This window comes from Lagopus leucura, unplaced genomic scaffold, assembly GCF_019238085.1.
Source record: "Lagopus leucura isolate 7727_CA_CO unplaced genomic scaffold, USGS_WTPT01 Super-Scaffold_100026, whole genome shotgun sequence".
Classification (NCBI taxonomy): domain Eukaryota; kingdom Metazoa; phylum Chordata; class Aves; order Galliformes; family Phasianidae; genus Lagopus; species Lagopus leucura.
The window spans coordinates 319,146-336,646 of record NW_024962277.1 but is presented as its reverse complement, the minus strand read 5'-3'; the positions used below and the strand labels follow the sequence as shown (position 1 = coordinate 336,646).

At 42.3% G+C, this 17,501-nt stretch overlaps 1 protein-coding gene across 3 annotated transcripts; it reads left to right on the top strand.

Annotated features, from left to right (window-relative positions):
- The first annotated feature begins 5,312 nt into the window (after window positions 1-5,312).
- Window positions 5,313-16,315, top strand: CCDC174 (coiled-coil domain containing 174). Of its 3 annotated transcripts, none has more exons than XM_042880423.1 (11): window positions 5,313-5,404; window positions 5,892-5,996; window positions 6,801-6,901; window positions 8,426-8,484; window positions 9,705-9,885; window positions 11,021-11,116; window positions 12,336-12,472; window positions 12,814-12,908; window positions 13,110-13,257; window positions 14,153-14,290; window positions 14,594-16,315. In XM_042880423.1, the coding sequence occupies exons 1-11, from the start codon at window positions 5,363-5,365 to the stop codon at window positions 15,547-15,549; spliced, it is 2,058 nt and encodes a 685-aa protein (XP_042736357.1). In that variant the 5' UTR covers window positions 5,313-5,362; the 3' UTR covers window positions 15,550-16,315. The 3 variants fall into 3 exon arrangements, with proteins under 3 accessions (XP_042736357.1, XP_042736356.1, XP_042736358.1); XM_042880422.1 differs by having other exon boundaries at window positions 14,150-14,290; XM_042880424.1 differs by lacking the exons at window positions 5,313-5,404; window positions 5,892-5,996; window positions 6,801-6,901 and adding an exon at window positions 7,848-7,930 and having other exon boundaries at window positions 14,150-14,290.
- The last annotated feature ends 1,186 nt before the right edge of the window (window positions 16,316-17,501 follow it).

Genomic DNA, 17,501 nt, shown 5'->3' with positions numbered 1-17,501 from the left:
AGCCTCAGTACTGTACAAAGCTACATCTGCTGGGCCAAGCTCAGAGTACAGGCAGGGCTGTAAGCAGAGCATGAATTACTGGCAGCATCTTCACAGAGATCCGGAACAGGGCTTTCAAAGAGAAATAGATTTTAAGGAGAAAAATCTTAAAGAAAAGGGCAGAATTATTCTCTTGGGTCTTTTTGTTTGCTTCAAATAGCTGGCCAAATGTTTTGGGGTTTCCAGCAACATCAGTGGGAAGCATTGAGCCTAATTCCTTCCTGTGAGCATCCTAGATCACAGCCTCCCCCATCACTGTCGTATTCCCCTCTTGCCTTACCTCCATCCTGCATTTTCTGCAGACAAAGAGCAAGGCTCTTCCTCCAGCTCGGCATCCCAGACCCAGCAAGAAAGAAATAAGTCCGTAGCCTCCTGAAAGGGCTTGCAGACATGCAGCTAGAATAGAAAGCCCAGCTTCTTTATAGTGCTGTGCCTTGATAGGGCAGCAAGCTCATCTGTGCTTGCAAAGACAGGAAAACTTCAAATGAAAGCCTGATTGCAAACCATCCAGACTGCATCTTGCTGCAGGGATGAAGCAACTTCACATGACCACAGCAAAAGAAGCAGATGGCAAGAGAAGAGTGGACAGATGAATGGGTAAAGCTCAAGGAACTGAGCAGTTCTTTAAAGGGCAAGTTTGTCTTTTATGCCAGCTGCATAGAAACTACAAATAACAAAACATTCACCACACGATTGCATTCCAATAGGTTCAGGCACCTTTTCAGGGAGTGAGCCTATCACCCTGCCCACTCCCAAGTGTCTTTGGAGCTTCCTTGCTTTGTACATCACTAGTTCAGACAATTTGTATCTCTTGGTACAGGAAAGAAGAGAAACATGTTCGCCTCCTGAGCTGGCACTCAAAGTTTTTCTTATTTTTCAGGTTTAAGAGCATTTACACATTCCCTGAAGAAGGAATCATTATGTCCATTCTCAAAGCTTGCTAAAATGTATATAAATCACCAGTCAGTAACAGCTTTCTAAATTCATTTCACTTGCAATAACTATGGCCCTCCCACATGTGCTGTGCAAAAATGGCATTAAGCCCATTTCTGATCTAAGTTGTTATCTGCTTTCAGGGAATCCCTTTTTTCTGGCTTCATCAGAAGAATTACAGTCTGTTCCCAAGTACTCTACCCCCTTTCTCGTAATACTTGAGAAGAAAAGATGTTGTTGACACTAAACACAAATGAGCACCTTATTCTATGGAACTGGCATTTTATAAGAGGCTACTTTAGACATGATTTCAGTTTCTCATCATCCAGCCAGAACTGTATTCTATACCTATTTTGTGGCTTGCAAGAGAAATAAGCTAGCACAAAAGCAGGCTGCACTGCAGCTTATGACACAAGCAGCAAAGAGCAGTAGAGCTCTGTGTGCCAGGGAGACATTACAAGCACTACTATCACCATTTCTGTCTTTGATTTTCTGCCCAGGATCACACAAACACTTCAAGCATTTAATCAGAGCATTAAAATATTTCTCCTAACCCACAGCACACATCTAGACTTATGAGCAGCAAAGTTTGGGTTTATTTCATGTTCCCTCCACCTGTTCCTTTTTGCTGCACCAACTCAGCATTTCTATAACTACAGTGCTAGCATACGAAAACTTAGGTTATTTTTCAGGTTTCCTGTTCCTTGTGTTCCTTGAGTTATGTTCCTTGTGTCAAGTGGCCATGAAAATGCATGAAGGCGGTGTGCTAGCACCAACATGTCACAAATATCCAACAGTTATTGGCCCACAACTTTATTTCATCTTAAAGCCGAGATGCAGAAAGTCAGTCAGGTTTCATCCTACCCCAGGGCCTTGATGTGCTTAGTATCTATGATACATCAACATAATTTAGTTTTGGATTGTGGCAACCAGGCACAGACTCAGATGTGAATGATGCAAAATGTTTATTACAGGTTCTCACATCACTTCATATGTTCACAAGTTTTCTTTTTTATAAAGGCAGATGGGAAAGCTAACTTTCCCATCAACAAAGTACCCACAAACACTTCCTAAGACGTTTATCCAAGCAGATCCATGAACCATTCCTTCTGCTTTTCTCCTCTTCTAGAGATAACACTGGTTCTCAGCCTTTCACAAGCTGTTTGTCTTGCTCCACAGTGCCTGTTCTGAATAGTCTCTCTCGTATTCCCACATTGGATTCCTATTTAAACCCTTTTTTTTTTTTGTATGGAGGAGACACCCAAAATTTCCAAGTAATTTGTTTTGAGTTTGTGCAACATCTCAGCAACTTGCAAGATTAGTGAGAGATGCCACTATTTCATGCAAAATCGCCTTCAAACAAACTGCTGTGACCCCCCATCTTTCTCAACAACAATAAACAAGCTTTTTGTGTTGATGCAGCTTTGTGGAAGTGAACACAATTAAGCCTCGTGCTAAAATGAGCAGCATACCAATAAGAGCTGAATCAATTATTCCCCAGGAATTCAAGGCTATCGGCAGATTTAGATCAGACACAGCAGCTTACACAGCATTCACTGATTCCCTGTAAGCATCACAAAACTACACTGAATCTGTATTATACACACAGTTACCCTGCTTCCTCACCTCCTTTCTTTAGGTTAAGCTGGTTTTGCTTCCCACCCTGGAAATGTTCTCATTCCAGCTCCCCCACTCTCGTTCATATTTTATTAATGCCTGTAGGCTGGATTAAAAAGAATCCCCAGATCAGCCTTCCACAAATTAGAGCCAACACCGAGCCCTTCTGAGGGAGCTATAGATGCAAAAACTTGTCAGGAAGCACAGGACTACTGAACCACCACTCAGGAAGCACTCTGAAAGCCACCTGACTGGATGCACACTGAGTGCCAAGTCCCACACATAGGCAAGCACAGCAGCACACAGAGCAGCCCCACGTTTCTAGCAGGCAGGTGGGAGAGCCACACTGCATGTGTCTCTGTTCCTGCCTGCTGGCCTTGCTGATGTTAACTGAGGAAGAATGAAGGTACAGCTCCTCATCGCTTGAGCTCATCTTTTGTACAAAGCATCAACGGCACTGATTGACTGATTCTGAGTCAGGCATGTCCAGGTAGAGCTTTACTACCCACAGAATCACTTGTTTCTTGCAAGCACAGAATCACCAGCTCTGTGTCTCATTCTACAACATGTGCTGCCCTTCATCTTTTAAGAGCAATTCTTTTTTCACATCCAGTCACCTAACCATTCAGTAGCACAGATTTTCCTTGCAATCCTGGCCATGCCATGAACAGAAAGGATCAGTTTTAGACAGATGCAGTCACCTCCAGAGCCTTTCTATCTTTGCATGTTCACTAAACCATCTGCATAATACCTGTGACATAGAGAGCTGCTGAGATATTGCTTAGCCATTTTGTGCAACACTCAAAGCAGGAAGAATGCTGCTCCAATGCAGCATTTGGACAGGTAAACACAAATAGTGTCAAGGAAGGAAGAAATACATCAAAGATGTTTTCCTTTTCCAAGTTTGCAAACTCACATTTTTAACACTAGAAACAGATGGTTTTCTTGTAAGAATTGAAAAATCAGAATGGTGCAACAAGCAATGAAAAGATATGGGCAGGTCATAGAGGAAAAAAGAAGCAGCAAAGAAAGAAGGCAGCAAGGAGCTGCCTTAGAGGAGCCACAGGCTGTGCCAAGCAATAAAGGATCCCACAAGGTCTGATTCCAGACTTAAGAACAGGACAGATGACAGCGAGGTAGGAGTGGCTGCCAGAGTAGTGGCCTGAGCCAGCATTTGAATCATCTTTCCTTTCAGTCAGAAAAGACAAAGAAGCACTGAAGCACCTACAAGCTATTCAATATGACATTTCTAAAACCATTCATGTAAGATCCTAGAGCCTCAGACACTAAGCTTAGGAGGCAGTCACAGCACCCTACAAGTCAAGTTTTCAAGAAGTCAAGATGTCTCAGAATGTTTTTGCATCTGCAGTTACACGGGGAGATACAGGTCCAAGTCTGACTATCAGCTCTTCAGTTACACTTCACATTATGAGACTCTCAGGATAAAGAGGCTCTTGAGCTCCTGAAAGTACTTAACACCTACAGCACTAGCAGTCCAGAGGGATGAGCAAGCAAGTCCTATCACTGTAACATGGAGTATGAGCAACATGGAGAAGAATCCATGAACTTCAAGGGGGAAAAGATAAAAGTCAAAAATTACTAAATCAGAATCAAGCCTTGGTTGGGTTTGGGCTGTTTTTAATTCTCAGTATCGTCAGTAGGTGAGGTTTGGAAAGGCACTTCACACCTTTTGTTGGAGTGATATTTACCTAGAACAGCACAGATGTTTTCATTCCTTTGTTCTATTTATCAGCAGTGCTCATGTCTCTTCTTACACTGCAAATTAAAACACAAATTCTTGTTGCTCTCCAGAGAAGGGTAGCTCATGTTAGATGTTGTCTCCCATCATTTCCCCTTATTTTAAGAAACCAAAAGGAAGTCAGCTTCACTAAGGCCACAGACAGCTTTTCTGAACTACCTCTTTAATACTCATGGGCGTACAGGTGTAACTGCTTTAGCTACCGAGTATCTTTGTCAGTAATCTGCAATTCTGTGCCAACGAACTACCCAAGCATGGGCTGGATCCGGCTTTCCAAACACAAAAGCAGCACATTTCAAAAAGCCAAAGAACTGCATGAGACATTTCTATCAGCTGTCACATTGCCAAGCAACAACATCAGCACCGTATATTTTACCACTTTATTGAAGACAAGTGAAAGGCAGCTTCCCCTTGTAACTCTGGATAATTATGATCTGAATCACTCCAAAATTAAAACATATCAGCCAATCCTTTTATCTCACAGAGAGAATAAAGCAGATAACGAGCTACCCAGGGAAAGCACAGCAGCGACTCTCCGAGACCAGCTTCCACTCATCTGAGGCTCCAGCACGCGCAGGGGGATTTGTATTGGGGCGTTATGGACAGGGCTCAGTCCTCATCAGCTCACATCCCTCAGCACTGACCCGCGAGAGCCAACGACAACGACCGCAATTCTGCTCAGCACAGCCTCAAGCAAGGCAGCGGTTACAAGGCTAAATCCACATCCAAGCAGCACTTCTCTCTAGCAGTCATTCACCAACTAAACCAGAACTGAAGTCACTTTTGCTATGTAACCCCCCACAATCCTTCCTTGCGCAGCCCCAAACTCAGCACCTATGCCACGGAGACTCCATCCTCCGCTCCGCCCAGCAAAGCGGCAGGGAAGAACCCATCAGCTCATACCAGCGCTGCCGTAACAGCGCCGCACTTTACGACCTCGCCGCACTTTACGGCATCGCCGCAAAGCGGGGACGGAAGCGGCCGGCGGGAGGTTGCCGGGGAGCTCGGGCCGCCATGGACCGGAGGAAGAAGCCGCTGGACGTGGCCGCCTCCTCCGTAAGCGAGCAAGCTCCGCCGCGGCTGGGAAGCAGAGAAAGGGAGCGGTAGCATCCGCAGCAGCGCCTGCGGCTCGGCTTACAAGCGGGACTCGGCGGTGCGAGGCCCGGCCAGGCAGCGCTGTGCTGGGCTCCTTGCTGGGCCCGGCGCCCGCGGTGCGCTGAGCCACGGCCGGTTAAAGGGCCCGGAGTCTCATCGTGTCGGGGTGCGCTGTGAAGTGAGGGCGCGGGAGGGAAGCGTCTGTTTGTGTGCCGGCCTGCTGCCCGCCGCTCTGCCGTGGGAAGTGCCCGCGCAGCTCGGCTTGCCGTGAGTGCTGCAAGCTTAGCAGTGACCTTCTCGATCAGATCGCTGCTTTTAGGGTCCACGTCTAACTGCAATTAAATGCTCGCATAGATGTTAGTAGTCGGTTATTTTACTATATAGAGGAATAATTATCTCCAGTAACTGATGGTTGGCAACGTGTTTGTTCCTTTTGCTGATGATGTAGTTGGTAGATCTCAAAGCAGAGCTCTTCCGCAAACAAGAAGAATTCAAGAAAGAAAAGCTACTGAAAGATGCAGGCATCTTTGCAAAGCCCAAACCCTCCAATAAGGTAGAAACGGTTTTCTGTTCTTATCCTTTCTCCTTAAATTAAGGCAGTTTGTACACCTTTAAATCTCAGTAAAAAAAAAAAGTTCTATTGCCATTTGAGTTTTCACCATGAGGAAGTTTTGATTTCTGTCAGCACATTTTCAGATGTGATTTCTGTGCACAGCAGCAAACTGCTGCCCATGCCTATCAAAGTTACCTCTGAAGTTTCATTCTCTCAGGAGCCAAAGCTTTTTTTTATCTACAGAGCAATATGCTGCTGCTTCACTTCAGGTTCCCTGAAGGGGGGAAGATGGTAAACTCATCCAGAACCACTGAGCTTTCTGATAAATGCCATACTGGGTGCTCCTCTCTGTCACAGTGCATCACAGCAAACAGACAATTCTCACTCATTTTTACTCTTTACTGTATGTTTTCTATCTGTGCTGTGACTTCTTAGTACTAGAGTTACCATACTTGAAGGTTGTGTTGCACTGTAAACTGAAAAGCTGTATTTTTAATCTGAAATGAATGTAGGAGAGAATATGAGCAGTTCATAACTTTGTTATTTAGTTATTCATTACTTTTTCCATAAAAACTTTGCTAGAATAGATTTTGCCTGATATATGTTTCCTTTTGCTTCTCACCCTGACCTTCATTATCACACAGTACAGCAATGTGTCATTTTAGGTCATACTTGCTGTGTTCTACAGCACAGCAGGTAGAATCTCAAGTCAAATGCATTTACGAGGCCGTTTAAAAACCTTACTTGATTGAGTGATGTTTATCATTTCATGATTGTTTGTTGTTACAAAATCATATCCTGCAGAAACCAAGCATCTGGACTAAACAAAACACAGGAGTCGCAAAACGAGCTGAGAAAGACATTGAGCAGAAGGCAGAAGAGGATCAAACCTTAGATCAATCAAGGTAATTCTCAAGCTCTATAAGAAAGGAACGTTTTGTAGAATTTGTTTTTCAGCAGTTAGAAAAGTACATTGAAAGTTATGTGCATTCTAGATGAGCAGCTCTCATAGGCCAAAAGGTGAGACCAGCATCAGTCCCATGCTGTATGGGAGCAGTGTATGGGCTGTAGTGAAATGCTCTTATGCTCTAGAGACATCTGCCCTTACATCATCACAACTATCTAGATGTATAAGGCTGCTGAGATTTGAGTATCATTTTTAGAGGCAAAATCCAGGGCAGTGATGCTTCAGAACTCACACCTCAAACCATTTATTAGACTTAACAAAAGATGGTTCTGTAAATTTGGTTTGTTTCCTAAATAGCTTGGCTGTGCAATAAAGTATATGATGGAAAATACAGTAGTAGTAGTAAGGTAGCACAAGCCTAGGCTGTAACAAATGAGAACAAGCCCCAGTATAGTAGCAGACACTGGAAAAAACTGCTTATCTTTAGAAGGCTTTCAGTATGCAAGGATTTCCAGAGAAATATCCTTAGCTCCACTGCCAACCCTTAAATGAGGGCTGGGAAGGGCTGGATCCTGGCTTCACCCCTTCCAGTCACTCAGGGCCATTGCATGCACCTGAGCTCCCCTGGGTTGGCCCTGCCTTCCCCCAGGTGCTCAATCAGTGCTGCAGGCCGTGACTTAGCACTTCCATTACAGATGAAAACACCATTTATAATCAATGTGCTGTTTTTCTGTAAGTGGATTCTAGCTCGTCAAAATTGGTTTCTACTGTTCCAGAAATCAGCTAAAGTTTTCAATTTAAATTTAAAAAATCATGTTTGTATGATAACTGCTGAGTCACAGCCTGAACCACTGATTGAGCACCTGGGAGAACAGGTGAAGGCAATTCAGCTGCATGACAGGAAGGGGTGGAGCCTGGCTGCACCTCTCTGAGACCTCACTGAAGGGCCCCCGTGGGGAAAGGATTTCTGGTTGGAGAGCTCTCTTTTGTAGAGTCCTTCCTGTAAGCCTGGAGTTTTAGAAATGAGGTATCTTTTCTTTTCTTTTGGAATACCCTTCTCTCTGTGGTAGTCCCTTTGCTGTTGCACTCTTGTATCACCCTTTTACTGCATTAATCTTTCTGGTTGTAACACTGTTGTATTTTTTTTTTTTTTTCCCTATATCTCACACCTGTAAGTAGTCTTCTAGTATTTATCTGACCAACCATAATAGTTGTGCAGAGGTAGAATATTAGTGACTTCATACCCATGCCTTCTCAGTATGTTACACTGAAGACTGACTCTGTAACTTCAGCTATGATTTCAATTTATTTTTCAGTGTAAGCTCTGGAACAGGATATCTGTGTTTCTTCAGAAACGTAATTTAAAATGTAAAACAAAAAAGAACAACAGATGTTACTCTGCTTCTAGTAGATGTTTCAAGCATTCCTAGCATTACTTTCCTCATTTACCTAAGCATAAATGGATCCAAATGGTGTTTGGAATTGGTGAAGTTACAGGTTGGTTGGTTTGTTTGTTTCTCAGGAAGAAACTTGAAGAGAAAGCGAAGCTGTATGAGAAGATGACAAAAGGCGATTTCCCAGGTGAACAAAGCTAACCTAAAATAAGTAGTTGTGTGTGCACTGACGTACAAGATAAACTTAAATAATTGCTTTTTTTGTTTTAATTTAGATTTGAATTATTTTTTACAGTGTTTCCTATTAATCAATGTAGTATATCTAAGGATAGAGATATGAACTTGTTTCCAAAATTCACCCTAACGATTGGCCTGTCATTATCTAGTGGCTTGCAGCAGTATAAATTCACTGCTCGTCTTCTTACTTAAAAGTGTTTTTTTTGGAGCTGTTATGCAAAATGATTGGCATGGGTTATTTTGCTATCAAAGAGAGAAAATCATGTAAGTACTGGAAAATATGGAATTACTTTTTGAAGGACAGTCTGTCCTAGTAAATCACCATGAGCTTGTTTCATTCAGTCAGTCATTAAGTGGGTGGAATGTATTCTGTTTTTTCAATATAGAATCTTAGAGAAAAAAATAACGTGTTCTCCATTATGCAGTCTTAGCACTTGATTGCTATTTTTCTGTCCTGCAATCTAACTCTTGGGATTTATGAAGAGAAGAGCAGCAATGTGTCACGCAGATAACAGAGCTAAAGAATCCTGATCTGGCCCTTTCTTTTTTCACGTATTCAGTCACTTGCAAGAAATACTTATTAGACCAGAATCCAGATGTCTTTGCAATTAATATCTAATGTTTCCCTTATTAGTGTCCAACTTTGCCACATGTGCCATCGTCACTGTTTTCCACTTTTCAAAGAAGCACTCTAGAGCCTGGTTTCTGCTAACATAGGAAATGCTAAGCATCAAATAAGTGATGATTTAGTTTAGTGAGTGCTGTTGGTGATGGTTGGGCTGGGTGATCCTGTGGGTCTTTTCCAGCCTTAGAGATTCTATGATTCTAAGTATTTGTACTGTTGTGTAACGAACCCTAGAGCTTTGAAATAATTAATGAGCATAGAATACTTCAGTGTGGAGAGGGATATCTTTTCTGTATTTCACACATAAATAATTGCTTTTAAAAAGCATAAAAGCTGTGTTCACAAATGGGAGCTATCATTGTGGAGCCAGCTCACAGCTCCAGGTTTGTTTGACCCGAGGTGAGATGTAGGTATTCCCCAGTGGTTTGGTCAGGGGCATTGCTGGCAGCTGCGGAGGTGACTGTGCCCGTGATGTACCTATTGATTTTTGTGTTGAGTTCTGTTCTCCTTGTGGTTCTTCCCTACGAATTGATTTTCTGCCTCAGATGAAGAAACTGAAGATTTGTACCTAGTGGATTTCACTCAGAAGATCATAGACAAACAGCGAGAAGTACAGGAACTGTATCAGAACGAAGCTGCTAGAAAGACTTTAGAAAAAGAGACAGATGATGAGGAAATTGAACCAGAAATGGAAATACCACCGCCAGAGGACCCAGATGAAGAATGGTTGGTACTGCTGAGTGGGCTGCTGAGGCTTGGCAATTGCATGAGAAAAGAATTCCATTCCACAGAACGTGCAGTGACAGTTATTGGGTTTTTGTTGCTTTGGTTTTGGTTAATACTACACATAGAGAAGAGGTGGTTCTTCCTATTTCCTGTCTTAAGAGACAATACTTTGTGTTCTCACAAAGGCAACACCACAATAGAATCTACCTCCGGGATTTTGAGGAACACCAGTGAGGGAAATATACTACAAGTGAGATGTGTTGCAGTAGCTTCTCTTCTTCATAGTTCATGGAAGTTACAAAACTGGTCTGACTAAATGTTTTCTTTATCAACAAGTGAAGAATGGTTATGGAACAAAGATTTTAATTGTGATAATCAGTTAAAACAGCAATAAGCAGTATGAAAAAGAGCACTGTGCCTTTTTTTAAGCCACAGTAAGATTTGCAGTATAATTTTCCAGAATAAACTGCTAGGCTGGAAGGGCAGATAATGCAGAGTGCTACTGGTGTCATACTGAGATTTGAGATGGAACCGTCAGTGATCCAACGATGAACTTAATAAAAGTACAGATCCCTTAAAGTTTGGTTTGGGGAAACTAGGTTGTCAATCCTATGCTTTCAGCTGTAATGTTAATTCTCTAATTTGGGATAATAGAAGCTGCATGATGCCAGGCAGCTTTTAGCAGCACTGAACAGTAAGTATAGCTCTTTATCAGCTTTAGTGACAACTGTAAATTAAGTGCCTGGTGCTACGAAGAGCTGCTGAGAAGCATGGTGTGTGCTTCAGAGGAATGCTTTGCTTGCATTTTACTCAGCCTTTGTTGGGCATGTTGAATGAATGCTATCAAGCTTGTCTGAATGGGCTTTAGGTTGATAACTGAAGTTATAAGTGTATAACCTTGTTATCAGAGCAAACAGAAGGCTCAAAGGGAGACTGAGTAAATGTCTGGTAAAACTGTCACGTGGCCTTTCAGAATGGGACCTTGGGAGTCTGACAGTTTCTTCTACCTTTCAGTTAAGGTGTATATAGAGAGTATGAGAGGTGTCAGATGCTTTTTGGAAAATGTCACTGCTGCTGTTGTTTGTAAGCCTGCAAGCAGAAGTTCTGTGTGAAATGTCCTTTGCTTTCATTACAGGGTTGATTATGTTGATTCCTTGGGCCGATCCAGACGCTGTATGAAGAAGGACTTGCCAAGTATACTTAAAATGGATCAGGAACTTCAAGGGAAAAGGTATTGCCCTTTCTCAGTGCAAAGTTGTTTAATCTACTGCTTTCTCTAGGTTTGCTCTAGGCCAGCTTCTGCTGGTTTCTGCATTGTGCCTTAAGAAACAGCCAGAGAAGCAACACAGAAATTGTACATGACAATAGTTTTATCAATGTTTCCTATTATAAATTCAGGCTGAGTTTCTATTATAAACTATGCCAAGAATTCCTTGGCAGCTGACCATTTGAATGATGTGGCTGGTGTAGTATTTTTAAATTGCATGAGAATAGAGGCCGTATGAAATAAAAGCGCAAGTGAAATTTGTAATAAACTGAATGAAATTCTTAATAACTTTGTTATGTAGTTCATAGAGGAGAGTTCTAATAAACAGATTCAGCAATCTCTCAGATACCTGATGCTTCTTTTAAAACTGTGGTCCATGTAAGCTAATTGTGGTTTACTAGAGCTTCCAGAAAATGCCAGAGAAGTGATTCCTGGTTCCAAACAACCTGAAAACTGTTCGTAGTCCTTCAGCAAATCCAACTTTGTTAGATCTCCACTGCTTTTGCTTTTGTTAACAGCACTTTAACTGGTTGTTTTTTCCTATTAAAATTATTATGGCAGCACAGAGTTGTTTTCAGAATGTAATCTAAGGGTACCTCGGCAGAGCTGCTGATGTAGATACTTTCACAGCAGCAACTTACTAGTGTTCAAAATAAAAAGAGAATAGGAGTGTTCTGAAATTACAGTCTCTGGATTGATATGGATGAGCATCTATCAGCAAAGCTTGCTTTAGCTAGATGAAAAGGGAAATGCTGCTGCTTCCCTTGAGAAAACAAATATTTCCATGCTGAGTACTAATTGACTTACAGGGTAACTGACTGGCTTTGTGCTATTTCAAATGGCTTTCATCTTCTCACATCGATCTGAGATACTTCTATGTGTGGTTGCTAACATCCAAACAGATGACAGTAAGAGCGAACGTGTAACGCTTCATCAGCCATTCTGTCTTTGATTAGGATTTGATAAGGCCTCTGAGAAAGGATAGAACTTTAAGTGTTTTAATAACATGTTCTACCATACCTTGCCATACTCATCATTGTTTTATCTCTAAGTGGTGCCTCCTGTGATATTCTGTAGAAACTGCAGGAGTGGGATCATAACTGAATGTCACTGTTTGTTACCGTGGAACCAGCAACTTTGTTCTCCCTAATTCCCCCCCACTTCTTTGTGTTTTTTTAATTAGACTGGACCCTGATGGGAACACGCTGTTATCTGAAGATATGAAAAGAGAACTTCAGAGGCAGCAGTGGGAAAAAGAAGAAGAAGAAGCCCTTCGAAAACCCATGGGGCCCATTCATTATGAGGACATTCGAGAAAACGGTATGCCTCATGCTTTGTGTACTCAGCTTCACACAGATTAACTTTGGAGAAAGCAAGGGAAAGGTGTTCTTGTTGCCCATATGGCAAACTTCACATACATGTGAACCACGTTTGTATTAACTGTTCAAATTGCTGGGACATTCTTCTAGCTCTGTTTTTCAGTAAACTATGGTTTTTTTCTCTCCTTGAGGAGGCTTCACTTCCTACATCATCTAACTAAGCCTATTTTACACATTTGAAAAAAAATAGAGAGGTGTATGTGGTCATTCAGTGCCTATATGCTGCCAGTAAACTGCATCCTCAGTAAACTGAGGATAACTTTATTGACTTTTTCTTCTCAGAGGCCAGACAGCTTGGTGTTGGTTACTTTGCCTTTTCTCGTGACCAGGATCTTAGGCATAAACAACGGGCAACACTGGATATGCTAAGAGAGCAGGTATGGGAGCATCCTGACTTGGGTGTTTGGGGTTTTTTTGTCTTATGATCAGTGATGCCTGCATTTGACTGAAAATTGTCTCCTTTTCCCTGTTGAAACGTAGTACCTGATAATATTGCTTTCAGTCCTTCAGCAAAGGAAGATACGTAGTTGATTATAGCAACACAGGAATATTAATTCATGTTTATCTTTACTGTTAAGACACTGGATCAAAGAACTAAACGAGAACAGTTAAAAGAAAAAAGGAAGGCAGCTCTAGAATCAAGGCTGTCTAAACTTCGAGCACGGAAGGTGAAGAAGTTAAGGGAAGAAGGATTAGAAGAAGAGGCAGAAAAACTGGAGAATGGAGGTATGAATAGATGTCTTTTCAAGACCAACAGTTGCTGTTCCATCTTGTACCTGACCAATGGGTGGGCATACAACTGGTAGGCTTGGAGATTTAAGATATAGATATCATATACTCAGTATACGCAATATAAATTAGAATATGAGAGTTCATATAACTATGTGAATTACAGTCAATGTGTGTGCAGTCAGTGCGTGTACAGAGGTAAGGCTTAGTAAGATTATCACGGTGGAAAGATAAAAATGCTCACCAGTGTCATAGGCTTGCAGCAAACTCCACAAGGAGCGATCTCCAGAAAGAGATCCTTCCTCAGTGGCAGGCAGCCCTTAAATGGGATCTAGGAGAGGTGGGGCCAGGCTCCACCCCTTCTGGTACCACAAGTGATTTCACCTTCGCTCCTGCAGCTGACTCATTGCTTGCCTAGGTGGTCAGTCAGAGGTTCGGGCTGTGATCAGCAGTTCCCATGCAGTGAAGATATAAAAGTGTTCCAGAAATAGCTTCATAATGCAGGAAGAAGTGTGGGATGTCATGCATGGACTGATTCTTTTTGAAGTCATGCCTGACAGCAGGAGTTGTGCAGGTTAATGAAGCGTGGTGGAGCTGCTGAAGTTGTACTGGTTGGCTTTTAAGATAAGTGAGAATAATATTAGCAAGTTGATTTCAATATCATATACTGACTCAGAGTGCTTACCCATTAAATTCTCTGAACTAATGTGAATGAATTAAAAAATAAACTAGGGTTCATTTCATTGTTAGGATGAAATTAGCTACTGTAAGCTTTCTATATGCTAATCTAACTTGTCTCTGTATAGCATTGCTTCCTGTTCTGCCTGTGAAATTCATTTAGGAGGTTGTATCCTATCAGTAACAAAAAATGTTCTCTCCTTCTGCAAAGTAGAGGCGAAAGACACCACCAGCCCGGTACAAGCTGAGCCTGAAGTTCCAAGACCAAGCAGAAAGGTAGAGGTTGTCATCCAGGAGAGAAGAGATACGAAGCCTGGTGTGCCTTATGTCCGTGAGTGGGATAAAGGCAAAGGTAAGGAAAAAAAGGGTGAACAAAATTCCTTGCTCTCTTGATGCTTTTCTCCTGACTATTTCATATTTTTTTTATATTTTTTGGAGCAATGGGAGTTCTGCTCTGTTTTCCTACATTGGACAAACATGTAGTCTTACTGTATTAAAATCTTCTAATTCAGTTCTTACTGAAGTCATGTTAGCCAGCGATGTACTAGGTGAAAGTAACTTCAGGTGGCTTTAAGAACTGCATCTTCTGTTTCTTTGTTTCCTCTCTTCTCGCTGAAATCAATATTTAAGCTACTGTTTTCCCTCGTTCTAACAGAGTTGATGTTTGGACAATGGTCGAAGAAGCAGGAAGAACTCAGAGATGAGCGAGATCCTGAATTTGCACCACCTTCCGATTACTTTATGGGACAAAAGAAGGACGATAGTTACAGCAGTCAGAAATTGAACAGTCCTGAAACCTCTCCTGGAAAGACAGAACCAGAAATATCAGAGGACCAAAAGAAGTTATCAGTGCAGGCCAGTACCCACAGAGCTGAAGTCGTGCCGCCATCTGTACAGGCGTACAGCAACAGTGTTCAAGGTGGGCCAGGACCAGCTGAGGCCTCTGGCAGTGATGCTGAAGATGGATCAACATCGGCAGAGACTGACAGCAGTGATGAGCAGGATGGGCTGCCGTCAGCACACCCCTATATCTGTGGTGCTCAGAACATGCTGCCATCAATGCCAGCTTATGGCTACGGTGCTCATCATGTGCTGCCACCAATGCAGCCTTATGGCTACGGAGCTCCGCATATGATGCCACCAATGCAGCCTTACGGCTATGGCACTCCACATATGATGCCACCAATGCAGCCTTATGGCTACGGCACTCCAAATGTGCCATTTTCAATGCACGCTTATGGCTACGGAACCCAGGATGCAGCACAACCAGTGCAGGCCTGTGGCTGCAGCGCCCAGGATGCAGCACAACCAGTGCAGGCCTGTGGCTGCAGCGCCCAGGATGCAGCACAACCAGTGCAGGCCTGTGGCTGCAGCACTCAGGATGCAGCACAACCAGTGCAGGCCTGTGGCTGCAGCACCCAGGATGCAGCACAACCAGTGCAGGCCTGTGGTTGCAGCACACAGGATGCAGCACAACCAGTGCAGGCCTGTGACTGCAGCGCCCAGGATGCACCTCCTCCAGGGCAGACATACAGTGGTGACAAGCAAAATCAGGAGCCACTTTACCAAAGTTTAGATGATATGCTGTCTTATTACAGACAAGTGACTTGAACTGAGTAAAACAATAAACAAGAACTGTGATTTGAAGATCTGGAGTAGAATTACCTTCTGAGCAAGAATGTTATCTTCCTATGTCTGGGAAAAATAAGGTTCTGTAAGTAGATGAAAATTTCCTGTTAAACTAAGCTACCTTACATCACAGCTGTACTTCTACCCTGCCTGTTCTTTTTTTTCCTCTTTATTAAAACTATGTACTCTTTTGTCACTGCTTAACTAGCTTAGTATGCGTTCTTATTCTTTACCACTTATGCCTGTACTTTCGGGTATAGCTTCTGCTTTGAAGGTACTACAGGTTCAGTAATATCTATAGAAACAGTATTGAAATGGCAGACCTGCTGTTGCTAAGTACAAAAAGGTTTTAAGAAATGTTACCCACTTTATCACCCAACTTCAGGGACAGAGTGCAGCATATTAGCTAGCAAGCAGGTGTGGGGAGTGCTGTCTATGGTCATAATGCCTTCTGAGTTCCTGAAGTCTGTGTCTAACTTGTAATTCTGTGAAGCAGATCAGAGTTGGAGGAGGGCACTATGGAAAATGATAAATGATGATAAGACTAAGCATAAATGCTCCACTGAATTAGAAGCCTTGACACCTGAAATTACTGTCTTGCTGGTTTAGAAAATGCTTTCTTCATTGATCAAGAACATTCCTGCGTCATTCTATTAAGGCTTTATTTAATACTTGTTTCTGAAATCTGTATATTGCAGTGATATATAAAGCAGGCTAACCCACACCAAATAAACTTACTGCAGTCTCAGTAAATGACAGTTTTATTTAGTAACCGTTTGGAACATTTGGAATTGTGAAGGCAACTTAGGTACCTTTCATTTGTATTTTAATTGCTCACAAAAAGAAAAACAAGAAAAGTTGGTTAGAACAGGCAGTTGTGTATTTTCTGTAAAGTTGAAGGGCAGCGATGTTGAAGCGGTGAAAGGACAGAGATGGCGTGCTGCTCTGGGCTGCTCCTGTGGGACCTCGGACTGTTCTGACCTGAGCAGAACGCAGTCGCTGTCCGTCAACTGTTTTAACCTCAGCTATTAGGTACTTCTATTTCTCCTTTTTCTGCCATTGCTGACATGAGGAATACCACCCCATGCAAGCACCATCGGTCGCAGTTTATAGGCACAGAATTCTACAGTCTTGTATTGTTATCAGATGGCTGTGGGACTGGAGATTTACAATAAGGTGGGGCTTCTGTTTCTCTGAACAGACCTAGAGTTTAAGGAGAGCAACGCAATGCCAGCATCCACCCAAAAGGTGCAAAAAGCGTAGCTGCTGCTGTCCTGAACTTAGCTGGGCAGCGTGGCATTAGAGTTTATACTTCTTCCTTTCCTTGAAACACTTTAGGACAAATAAAGAACCTGAAAACAAATAACGACTGTATACTACTGACTAAAAGGAAGAAGCTATGAATCTGTCTTTTTGCAAATGTAATGGTACGACGCTGTTTTCTTTCCTCTTTAGTTTGGTACAGTCTCAGGTTGTCAATATCCATGCTCTAATCTTACACATTTGCTCTGAGAAATCCTGCCAGTATATATGAATTTACTGCTAGGGTTTTGTAGTAATGCTGCAGATCTGATGATTCTGATCCTAGAGCAATTTTTCAAATGCTGTGTCACCTCACATTTAATTCTAAGTTTGAAATAGTTGCCCTATGCTTTAGGAGCTTCTGTAAAGATAAGTTCTCATAACACAATTTCAAGCAGAAAATGGGCTTTAAATTTTTTGTTCATTAATTAAGACAACAGTAGTGGAAGTTTGATGCTTGTAAGTCATTGTCTGTGCAGTTCTGTTAGATGTGCACACAATTGTGGGATTGCTTGTCAGAATTAACTGCATTTGAATAGAAGTGAAGCATTTTAGGGATGTTAGAGAAGTTTCATGTTGAAGACCTCACATAAATCAGTTAAGAGGGTATGACTCAGAATAGGGTGTGATGT